This window comes from Ranitomeya imitator, chromosome 10 (assembly GCF_032444005.1).
Source record: "Ranitomeya imitator isolate aRanImi1 chromosome 10, aRanImi1.pri, whole genome shotgun sequence".
Taxonomy (NCBI): domain Eukaryota; kingdom Metazoa; phylum Chordata; class Amphibia; order Anura; family Dendrobatidae; genus Ranitomeya; species Ranitomeya imitator.
In genome coordinates this window covers 42560271-42572604 of record NC_091291.1, presented here as the reverse complement: position 1 = coordinate 42572604, position 12334 = coordinate 42560271, and the positions used below count along the sequence as shown (strand labels likewise).

General features: G+C 43.0%; 1 protein-coding gene across 9 annotated transcripts in view; it reads left to right on the top strand.

Moving 5' to 3' along the window:
• The window catches only part of PLEKHA4 (pleckstrin homology domain containing A4), a 78195-nt gene extending 66066 nt beyond the window's left edge, over positions 1–12129 (top strand). For 3 of the 9 annotated variants that reach the window (XM_069741794.1, XM_069741795.1, XM_069741791.1), the window contains exons 10-24: positions 123–215; positions 454–516; positions 892–972; positions 2784–2933; positions 3942–4040; positions 4579–4687; positions 4808–4917; positions 5131–5229; positions 6055–6124; positions 7837–7937; positions 8023–8202; positions 8511–8873; positions 9186–9292; positions 9805–9911; positions 10421–12129. In XM_069741794.1, coding sequence (XP_069597895.1) covers positions 123–215; positions 454–516; positions 892–972; positions 2784–2933; positions 3942–4040; positions 4579–4687; positions 4808–4917; positions 5131–5229; positions 6055–6124; positions 7837–7937; positions 8023–8202; positions 8511–8873; positions 9186–9292; positions 9805–9911; positions 10421–10884 — 2196 coding nt within the window. In that variant the 3' untranslated portion in view covers positions 10885–12129. The remainder of the gene's footprint in view (positions 1–122; positions 216–453; positions 517–891; positions 973–2783; positions 2934–3941; positions 4041–4578; positions 4688–4807; positions 4918–5130; positions 5230–6054; positions 6125–7836; positions 7938–8022; positions 8203–8510; positions 8874–9185; positions 9293–9804; positions 9912–10420) is intronic. The other 6 variants (XM_069741799.1, XM_069741798.1, XM_069741792.1 and 3 more) reach the window with 5 other exon arrangements.
• Positions 12130–12334: the final 205 nt, after the last annotated feature.

Sequence of the window (12334 nt, the reverse complement as noted above, 5' to 3'; positions counted from 1 at the left end):
ATATTTTTACATTTTACTTACCTTTAATTATACTCTCCGTAAGATTTCCTTGCTTCATGCCGGAGCATAGTTTTGTTTTTAAAAGCGAAAAATATCAAACCCAAACTGTTCTTGCTCTGCAGGGTTCTGCGAGTTATTCCCATCTGCCACCTTTGCCCCCTGGTTCCAGTCGTCCTCATCTACCTGCCGGAAAGCGACTGTCATTGAGTTCTGTGGTAAGTTTCTTTTTGCGAATATTACACATCAGTTCAATTGTATGTTTAGAAGATGAGGGTCGTAGTAGTACGGTGGAGGTCCCTTCTCGTAGGACCAGCACCATTGGTGTATCTGAAGGAGATCTTTGTACCATCTGCTATTTTGATAGATCTTTTACATCTACTTAATGAAAAGTGAAGCACTATGTAATATCTGCCTCTATTGAAAATTGGGATTTACCATGTCCTAATTGTTTAGCCATCAGGTACCACCCAGTACCGAGCTCCATACCCGCCTCGCATGGCAGAAAATGGTATTGATGTAAGTATTTTTATTACTTTTTAGATTTATTCCAATAGTAGTATTAGACGTACTGAATGCACCAATTTAATTTATATAATGGCCTGTACTTTTTGGGAGATGTAAAATAACAATCTCGTTGATCTACTGAACTATGATCAGCTTCAACCAGGTTCAAGGATAAGTCATCAATTTTTCTGGACTCTCCAGCAATTTTTGCTTGGTTGACATCCACGGGTAGAACTTCTAGCGATCCTACTGTTGTGCAGAATAAGAGAACATGAAGTAATTTCTCATCTTATCCTCCAATATAGAATATAGTTATGAATGTTTGTATCTTTTCAAAGTTCCGATAAATGTCTCGATTCCTCTCTAACTTTTCGACTTCCATTACAGGTTCTACTGACGAAGATGTGCGGTCAGGATAAGCTCCTTGCCGGAATTGAGGAGGAATCAGCTCATCTTCGAGTTGAAAAGGTAGTTTAGCTTTTAATAATCGGAAGATGTCTAAAGGAATTTTCCCACAAATATTTATATGCCTCGTTAATAAATGATAAATATGAAGGTGATTACGCACCTATTGCAGATGGTCCAAATCAATGTGCAGGACCTGGTCCATCAGCCATGACCTCCGGCCACCACCCTGAGGACCACCTCCTGCCTCCCATCATCTGGAGTTCTTTTTTTTTTTGAGTAGCCAGCCTGGTACGATGTCACATAATGCTGCAACCAACGAGGATGTCAGAAGAGCCGCAGATTTCTGGAAGTAGGAAGCGATTCTCAGGGTTCCTGTTCAGGAACCACAGATTACTGAGGATGAGCGCTGGACCAGGCCCAAAAAATTGATTTTTACCAACTCTAGCCACTCTTTCCCAACTTTCATACACACATGCGCATGCATGTGTTTTCAGTGGGGATCAGGTTGCACCTGGCTTCAGTTTTGGGAATCGTAGGACTTTCAGGATTGGAAATTGGGCTCTAAGGGGTAATGTTTCTCCTTGTGGAGAGTACTAGTAGTGCAAACTGTAGGAAAACAAGGAGCGCAAATAAGGTCTTATCCCATGTTCTACAATGTGCAATTTCGATCAAAAACTGCTCACCTGGTGGTGTAGAGACAAGGCTTATATGTCAGCTGACTATCTTTGTGGTGTTTCCTGAAGAAGAAGTCATATATGACTTCTAAACGTGTAGAATAAACCACCATCATCCTGTAACTATGTTTTGTATTCTGAATTGTCCGACAGCGCGGATATAATCCACTATCTTCCTTGATAATAGCTCCTTGTGGAGAGTGACATGTCAGGCCTGACATGTCAGAGCGAGGAGACTTAAAAGCAATGCACGCTCCTCAGGGAAATTTAAATATGCAAATGCTCTTCAGAGAAGAAGAGGATTTGAACTTTAGTTCCACCTATTTGAAGCAGCAATTGTAAAAGTCAATATTGACCCTTCAATGAGCCTTCAATATGACTTGGGATAAAGCCAAACCAGACACTCAATTTGCAGACAGTGTTTCTGGGTTTATTTTCTCCTTGTGGAGTGTGACAAGCCTTATCTTGCATGTCATAGTGAGGAGACTTAAAAGCCATGCATACTCCTGGGAAACTAAATACGCAAATGGTCGATATTGACTTTTAGGGTCACTGCTTCCAATAGGTTGCACTAAAGTTCCAATGCTTTGACTCTCTGAAGAGACAGTTTGCAGCATCGGGAATTGTAATTCTATTTGTCTAATCTTTTTCTTCACTGTCAGGGAAGATTTGGGCTCCGTTGCACATTGGATGGTCCGTCAATGCTGTCAAAATCTATGGATTCTGCCCACATTAATCTGTGTTTCCGATCACCAGTACAGGGCTCCCCTCCAGTTCTTTCTCCTTGGGTCATATTCCTCCATTGTTGAGAAATGATGCCCTCAATTATTAGCAATCAAGGAATAACAAGACAAGCAAAAATACAGAAAAAACTTATGTTTCAGCCATCTCACTATACAAGTTTCTATCCTCCATGGATCATGTAGCTTTACCACTGGAGCCCAGGTATATGTGGTTTTCTAGCCATAAGGCATGCCAATGAATCGCAGGAGGAGTTCTACAGACCTCACTGGATCAGTGGCTGGTAGTAATAAAATTATCAAGCGCTCCTGGCCATTTATACTCGTATTTTCAGTGAGGATCACTACCTGTATTTTAACACCTAATTTACTACAAACCATTTGTGAAGGTGACCATCCAAATGTACAGGATCCACATGATGGAACTCTTCACATTACTTTTGTATTTTCGCATTAGGAAAAGTTGGAGGATGCGCTTCAGTTAACCCATCAACACCTGGATGAGTTCCAGGGTCAGGAACAAGTAATTGAGAATATCTGGTATCAGCAGAGGCTCCTACAGGACGACCTGGTGTATGTGCGCGCCAGGCTGTGCGACCTCTCTTTGGTGAGTAGACGTCCTCTATAGGCATACAGATCATGAATGAACAGTAAGGCTGTGGCGTTCATACAGGATTTGAGGCAAACAAATCCAAAGTTTTATTAATCTGAAATGACTTCTGAATAAAACTCGCCAATAAAAGAGACTTGGGGTATGCACACATGATGATGGCCTTTTCAGCTGGATTCTGCTCTGAAAACCACCTGAAAAACCTCTAAACTAAGCGAAACACTGAAAACCATTAATATATTTATTTCTGTGGATTTGATTTGAGAGGATGCTTGTTTGGTGTATGGCCCAGTATCCTGTTATATAGGTGGTGCTAGTCCATGCTATCCTATTATGTAAAAGATTACTATTAAGTTGCAACCTGCTGACCCATTGTGCCAAAATTTGGCTTTTATCGATATGGTGGCCATATCTGTGCACTTGCAGTCTATGGCTCCTCTTGGCTTCTCCCCGTCGGTGCTGACCCTGGCTTCTTCATTGACAGCGGACAGTAGAAGTTATGTTATGCAGCAGAGTCTCTCGGGTAGAAGAAGCAGAGGGCAGCGCTTGCGGGGAGAAGCTTTTAGGCGCCATAGTTTGTGAGTGCACCCATGCATCCAGCAGAGCCCTTGTAAGCCTAATTTTCATAATCACAAAAGCAGAATTTTGGGCCGGCAGGTGGCTCTGTAGCCTTATTAACCTGGCTCTGAGGTCACCCAGGGGATTGCAGGGTAGCGTCTGGCTCTTGACGGTGTGGGGGGAGACTGGTTCAATATATGTTTGAGCACTTGAAAGTAGAAAAACCTTTAAAACCAGTTTTATTTATACAGGATCACAGTAATTCTATCACATTGAGGAAGAATTATGAATCGCCATGTTCTAGAATTAGATCTCCATTTCTGCCCCAGAAAATAGAATTTATTGTGTTTGCCAAATGTATGTTCTTCAGTTTTAAAATCCGACTGTAATGTTCGCATTGCTAATAAGTCATGAAAAAATAGTGATGGTTTGCATCTCCCTAATCAGGACCGAGACCGTGCATGGGACGAATACCGACTACTAGAAAATGAACTGCACACCCTGAGGGAGACGCTGGAACGGGTCAGTCAGATAGGACACCCACAGGTAAGTGACCGGGCATCGCAGGTTAGGCTACTTTCACACTAGCGTCGTACAATGCATGTCGCAATGCGACGTTGAGACGTACCGACGCATACTGTGAAAGCGCCGCACAACGGGGGCAGCGGATGCAGTTTTTCAACGCATCCGCTGCCCCATTCTGAGCTGCGGGGAGGAGGGTGGCGGAGTTCCGGCCGCGCATGTGCGGTCGGAAATGGCGGACACGACTCACCAAAAAACGTTACATGCAACGTTTTTTGGTTTCGACGGTCCGACGCAACCGTCGCACGACGGTTGCGACGTGTGGCAAAGCGTCGCAATGCGTCGCTAATGTTAGTCTATAGAGAAGAATCGCATCCTGCCAGCAATTTTGCAGGATGCGTTTTTTCACCAAAACGACGCATTGCGACGTGCGTCGTACGACGCTAGTGTGAGAGTAGCCTTATAGACACACTCCATACGTACCTCACCGGGCAGTCAGGAGATCTAGTCCTGTCTCGATCATTGTGTTTTCTATATTCAGGGCTTTTCTTGTGTTTTTCAGGACCAGGCGGCTGCTCAGAGAGATCTGTGGATGATCAATGATATCATATCCGGCCTCAGATTTAACAAAGCCAACTTTCACGCCATTCCTGATCCTGCCAGACACCCCGGTATTTAAACACATTATTTTCATTGCTGTGATTCCCCCAATCTGAGATTTTTCTGTTTTCCCCCAAAGTGGTAAGTGGATTTTCTCATCGAATTAATAGACTTGTTATCTCTCTACACAGCAGTGATGATGCCACCGTCCCCTGCCAGCGAGACTCCGACAACCTTCCAGAGAAGTTTTCTTTACCATCAGTCTGGACTGAATCCCTATGTCCAAGAGAAAAATCCCAGTGTAAGTGAATCCACATTATTTTCTGTGTACTTCTATATCTAGTGAATGGAAAAATCCAAACGGCACTAGATCTTACAGTACTGTAGATGGAAATCCCATGGCCATGTGGATAGAGATCCAGATTTTATCCATGAATGGAGAGTGAAAGATCATTAAAATAATAATAGTTTACAAGTGAGTAAAACTAATACCATTACATTTTCAACTTTTAAGGAGTCTGAAGCCATTCCTCCCAGACCACCTCTTCCCAAAGATCACCCAACATCCAGTTCTGAAAGTGATGGACAGACTAGAGTGGTGGCCAGTGTCCAGGCGAGTGTAAATCCATTCATACAGAGTCCTTTACACAAGGGCCTCCAGAAACCTAGAACGTCTGGTGATCAGACCGGAATAATATATTTTTCAAGAGTTAACTCTTAGTCAAAGCAATTACATTCCTGAATTTGCCCCACATTCTGTTTGTTTTTTGTATTTTTTTTTTACTTATGCGTGAATAAAAATATTTTTTCATCAATGTGATATATTAATATATCAAATATCAGTTTTTACCAGAACCCTTATTTTTGATATTTAAAACAAAAAAAAAAAATGATCAAGGCTTCTGAAGCTTTTCCTAGCAAACAAATGTGATAGACGGCAGTAGGGTGAACCAGGACCCCATCATTGTCCTGCCAGTTTTTCAAATTTTTTTCATGGATCCATTCACTTAAATGTGTAAATTGGATAAATTATTTGCTAATCTATATTTATTAATTTTTTTTTATTTATGGACACTTTTAAAGAAAAAAATGTGATTTGAATCATAGACTATGTGCATAGGTTCCATTAAAATCACTGATGTAACACAGACCTCTGAATGAGGTATTAAAACTGAAGAAAAGGAAAAGTGGAGTAATTGCCAACCAATCAGAATTTGCCTGATGGACCTATATGAAGCTGTGACGCTCGGGTCTAGAGAGCCGCAGATTTTCCGTGCTTGGACCGATTTGCACTGGTAGTCATGGGCAACTGCTCCACTTTTCCCAGGTTTGGTTCTCTCGTTAATCTTTGTATATGCACTAAACATTTGGAATTTCTTTATTATTCATTTAATTTAATATTGTTTGTAACTTTATTTTTTTTCTCTTTTCTTTATAGGTTGATCAAGAAAGAGTATTTGAGCCGCCAGAGAGCGTAACTGCACCGCAGTCGCCAAGTACACCTAGTGGTAAGTACCTAATTTTTTTTATTTTTTAAAGTTTTAATATCCCTGCCTAAAAAGTTTCTTTTGCATGGTAGATAGTTGTACGTGTTAGGATCAGTACAGGATACCTTCTACATTTTGGACCCTATACATATTATATAAAAGTTGACCAAATTGACCAATTCACCTCTTCACTGCTCTCAAACAGCTGTCGTTCATTACTTTTTCCCCTCTACGGAAGCCTGCAGTTTTCCACCCAGCTGATACATCCTGAACAATAGTAAAAATGACCATCAGAGAACTTGCAGTCCTAATTTGCATATCAATAAAAGCTAGCAGATGGTGCTGTAATAGACTTCTTTCATAGTGTTTTGCACTCTCTATCCTAGGCTACCTCTACGTGCGTCGGGGTAGTGTTAGTAACCAGTTACCTTTTTAACATTTCCAGTAAGGTGGCCTCCCAAATAATTTCTCTCTGCTTAAGTAAAAAGTAAAATTTGGGGGGAAAAAAAAAAAAAAAACTTTTTCTCTTAAAACATATTTGACATTTGTAATTTATCTTGTAGTATATTTAGGGCGTGAAGTTATAAGTCTAAGGCTGCGCTACTGAGCAATTCTGATGACGACATTGCTGTTTTTTATGGCACTTTTTTATTATCTGGATGCCAATGCCATTCCTGGGAAGAAATAAAAAATAAAAGGGGGGAGTGCAAAAATTGACACGCTTGTAGGTGGCAAAGCATGACTTCCCATAGATTTTGCTTAGGAGGCTTCTAATGGCTCCCAGATAATAATAGACGCAGCTGTCCAGGGGGGCATGTACTCTGTGATTTGGCTTTGTCCAAAGGTGTTTCCAGATTCTTCTTGCCAAATCCACCTCATCCATGGATCTAGCCTAGTTGGAATGACATCCCTGGTGGTGTCCAGAAACCTGAGTGTCACGCTGATAACGGCGATAAGGGCAGGATGGCGTACGGGGACCCGCACCTGTCTCTGCCACTATAAGGGGCCCTGGCTTTCCTTATCTCAGGGGTACCTATGATGGTTAGGAGGCCTGAGCCGCCAGCGTATCCCTGTCTTCTGTGCAGGCCCTATTAGTGGCCCCCTTTCCCCACCAGGGAGGAGGACTGCACCAGTGTAAAAATACAACAATAAACAGGGTATACAGACAAGGTAACTAAAAGTCTCAAACTCACCAAATGCTCACACAACCACAGAGGTAACACACAGAAGGGAAGAGAAGGAAAAAACTAGGAAGGAAAACAGGTTTAACATGCAACCAAAACAGCAGACACCAATCTCTGTAAATAAACCTCCAAGCTCCAAAACACCACACTCCTTCAACCTCCAAGCCAGGCAGCAGAACTGATCACTGACTACAGTTGAAGACAAAGCTGAGCCTATATAGGAGCGGTGATTACCAAAACCTAATCAGCTGAGAGACCTAGCTCTCAGCACCTTCAGTAACCAGCTTTAACTCCTGCCCTGCTGGCACAAGACAGCCAGGTCAGCACTCGGGAGAAGAGCTTCTGTTCATCGTGTGTGAACGAGGCTCAGAGCCCTGTGGTTCTCTGGAACCTCTCTGTCGCGGTAGCCCCGTGACTCTGAGGCTGCACTACTGAGAGATACTGGGGACAACGTTCCAGTGTTAGTCCTTGGTGTGTGTATGTGTATATAATATAATCTATATACTTTATCTTATTGTAAGCCATCTTATTGATCTTCTTGCATGTAAGAAGCGTCTCTGCCTACCAAAGATGTGGCAGATGGTCGACCGGTTCAGTCTTCCTGCCCAATACCCATACCTTCAAGCACCAAGATGACTCTAGAGCCAAAGGTAAAGCATACATAAAGGTATAAGATTATTTCTCCTCCCTACATCCCAAAAGCTTGACCTTCTCTACTTTTTGGATTTTTTTTAGGCATCGCCTCCCAATATGTCAGAGATGGGAACAGTTAGGAAGCAAAGAATGAGCGCTGAGGAGCAGATGGAGAGAATGCGTAGACATCAGGAGGCTCAGATTCATGAGAAACCTAAACCTGGTGTTACAGCTCAACGTCAGAACTCCCAAAGATCTGCAACCGGTTCCATAGGGGGCAGGGTAAGTACTCCGCGGCTTATCGTGAGTAATGAATGTGTTTGATACATATTAATTTGAAAATACACAAAATGACATTTATGCGAAAGAATATTTGTTTTTAGATTTCCACTTAAAATTATTTTGAAGACCATAAAATTGATGGCCTTCCCTTAGGATGGACCGTCAGTAGCCGATGAATGGGTGGGAACTTCCATCGTCTCCGGTGATCGGCTGCTTGAAGTTGCACAGCTCCACATGTTGTGCAGTGGCTGCAAGTTCTCTACCGTACAAATTAATTTCTTATATCTTGTATTACCATTTTCCTGCAGCTGAGATCTTCTTCCTCGGATTCCAGCAGCTCTCAACACGTGGATAAAACCTCTACAGAACAGCGAAAACCAACACTCGTGAGGGTTACTGCGTCCTTTTACCCCAGCAACACATCTGCACCACTGCATGGAAAAACTGGGAGCACTAATGCAAAAAAGTCCTCACCGGACACCATGCTGGAGGACCCGACCTACAGTGTCGTGATGGAGCCGCAGACCGAAAACATCACCTCTGTAACCAGTCATGAGATCTCTCCGATGGTAAAGGTGACTCCACCGTTAAGAACCAGCAGTAAAATTGTCACGGCTGCCTGTATGCAACTGAAAAAAGATATGCACAATGGCAGCTACGATAAGCAGGGGGTAAGCTTCAAACATATATTGTTTGCATGCTGGGTCCATTGCTTCTATGCTGCATTGTGTGATCACCCCTGGGGGGGTGTTTTAGGGGATTATCCTGGCATGGGGTGCATGGTTCGGAGTGCATGGCACAGAGCTGTGAGTTGTGTTGGGCACAATTTCACCATGTTCGGAGAGTGTTGGGTACGTGGGAGTTACATGCATGCAGTCCTGGCCACTGAAATTGTGCTTTTCTGCATAAGTCAGGTGTTGGCATAAGTCATTATGTATATTATTGGCATAAGTGTGAATGCGGAATTCATTTTCTGATTTCAGTCCAGATCTGGTGAAGAAACCACAGGAAGTGTCAAACATCAGCCCGAAGCAGTAGAAGGAAAGTCAAAGACTGGAGACAGACTGAAAAGCACCAATTCTAGGACCAGGTATGGTCATCTCTACCAGTAGGAAAGGATGTGTAGAACGAGAACTCGTCACTTGATTCCAACTGCCAAAGCAGTGCGCTATAGGCAGAGAGGAGACTTGGCTGGCACCAGCCCTGGCCGGCTACTCCTAGTAATGCTCCGAGTGATTGGCAGGTCTCTTCCATAATGGAAAACCTGTGAATCAATTAGGATAGTATAGGAAGAAACCGTCCTGGGCGGTGGCGGACAAGTCTTGTGTATTCCTACAGGTCCTTCAAACTGTTTTATCTGAAACACAGCCGCATTTCCAAGAAAAAGCTACCCGAGTGCAATTGTGTAGCCAAGCTCTGATTCATGGTGGCCGCGGTTTGGGCAGCGTGAATTGGCTGACAGGTTCCTTATAATGAGTAAAGGGAAATATCCCATAACCCCACAATAAGGCTATATACATGTTTGTTGTTGGGGCGATTATAAGAGCTACGATATTCCTTGTAAATATTTCAAGTTGTACATTTGGACTTTTAACCTTTCAGGGATGAAGAAGGCTTCACTATGTCACTAGAGGAAGAGCGGGAACGGATTGTCAACCTGTCCTATACACTGGCATCGGAGGCCTCCCAACGCAGCAAAGTGTTTACAGGTGACCGGATGGAGACAGCGAGCGAGTGGGAGGGCGTGGGAGGGCACTGTGCGGCATCTAAGTCACGGTTTTCCAGCCCCTCGGCTGTCTCGGTCCAGGCCAGATGTGTTGCCCATGTCTGCTATACAACTAGGCACGCTCTGGTCCAGACACAGGTCATTGTGGAGAGAAGCAATGAGCTGGTGAATGGGGTGCATCCTGTGTTCTTTACTGTAGATGGTGCTTTTACTTTTCCTTGTAATCCTGTCTGTCATGATAATGAGACTTCTGGAAAGTCTTTTGTAAAGAGCAAAAATGTAATTCTAAGGCTTAGAAGCCAGTGGGAAATGTGACTTCTGTTTAATTTATATATGAAGAAGAAACATTTTTTTGTTTTTTTCAAAAAACATCAACATGTTTAATGAAAAAAAACAAAAACAAATGTGAATACAGCAGGTGATTTTTGATGACACGTTCACTTTTCAGATGATTGATGCTCAGTCTGACACCTCTTGTATTTGGGTCCACAGCCAAAGCCTTATCCGATGACTGTGATACGAGCAGTGACGTCTCCACATCGGATGAAGTGTATCCATGGGACTTTCTGAAAGATTCCCACAGCAGCAAACAGCGTGACGCCCGAGACCACTGCCAAACTAGTGCACTACAAAGTGAAAAGGCCTACACTAAGAAAGAGGAGCAGCAGCAGCAGCGTTGTCCTGTAGGGTCGCGTAGTCCCGACATGACCAAAGATCGCTCCATCAATCTACACTATGAGAACTGGCCGGCACAGATGCCGGGGGAGATCCGAGATCACGGCCCTGTCCCAAAACAAGAGGGCTCCTCTCTACCCAAGTGTAATGGACAGGTGGCAAGTTATGACTTCCTCATCGAGGACTTGCATTATAACCCTCTGAGTATGGGCAAGGTCACTGACTTCTGCAAAGAAGAGCGGGAACCCATCCGGATCACGCTCCTTCAGTCCAGCTTCTAGCTTCTCTACTGACCCTTTTTTGGACCCGTGTGATTTTATGGAATGGACGCTACATAGGACGTTGAGTTTGGATCTTGAGCGAACAAGGAAGTTGTCTTTTATGATGGCGCAGATTATGTGGGAAATTAGGATGAAGGGATTGAAGAATGTTGGAAATGAAAGAGGTGTATATAGGTGTACATAGGCGGCGCGGAGGAGGTGACTGTACAAATGTGGATAAAGAGGTGTCTGGGAAAAGTGAGGAAGGTGCCATAGGGACGTGGAAAGTGGAGGTCTCTGATCATGCGGAAACACTGACAAAGCGTTACTTAGCAGCTGCCCCGATGGTCGTTTGGGCCGGGAATGACGCTCCGCTAAGCCCAGTTGAACTAGATGACGGAGTATAAGTTCTGCATATAGAGAAGGCAAAGCTGTGAAATACATAAGACTGGATCATTGAAGGGCTTTTCACCCTGGTGTGGAAATTATTACAGTTCCATAAGACTGCCACAGTAGCTTAAGGGAACGGTATACTGTACCAAAAATGCTTAAACACTCTGTTCTATAGAGTAGAAGGGTCATGAAGGTTCTTTCTTTTTTTTTTTTTTTTTTTTTTTTGTCGCTGGTTCATTTCAGTAATACTGATCACTCCTGAACGTCAGCAGGTAACACAACATGGGCTCCAAAAACAAAATTGGGGAGATGCATGAAGGTCGGCTCGCGAGGGAGACCAATCCGGCCCCATGACGTAACCAGCTGTAATTATTCTGCTTTTTTTAAATTTTCTAACACCTGTATATTTACGTTTTCTTAAAACAAAAGAAATCCCGAGTGTTCTGTTCAGTCTTGTTTTATAATCTATCACTGCCCGATTTGTGAAGGGTGTATGTAAGGTGAACACAATACCCGCAGTGTGCCCTTTCATCCTGACCGGCTGTATACTTTACATTTACCTGTTTTTGTTTAGTTTTTTTATTTGCCACTAAACCCAAATGCTGCCCTAGGCCGACGCACTGCCTTATTAATGGGAATACTGTCTGTGGTAACCATTCCTTTACCCTTCTCCTTACATGCATATTACCAGTTTTATTTTATTTTTTTAATAGTAACAGCAGAGATCTGCTTCTCATTTTTTAACTTTTTTTTTTATAAAGGAGAAAAATCAGACATACGACGGAATGTGTTTCTAAGCTTTACTGTTTTGTGATATCTATGCAAAGCTGTAATATGCAAATAAAGCAACACAGTATGGTGTCATCCGTTTTATTAAGTTGTCATTAGGTTTGTTCAACTTGCGCAGGCACATAGATGGAAGGCTATGTGCACACGTTCAGGATGTCTTACAGAAATCAAAAGCAAACAGGACATTTTCTGCAAGAAGTCCGCATGCGTTTTTACCGCATTTTTTTTTTTTTTGCAGATTTTTCCGGAGGTTTCCAACGCAATAATATAGTAGGAAATCCACAAAAAA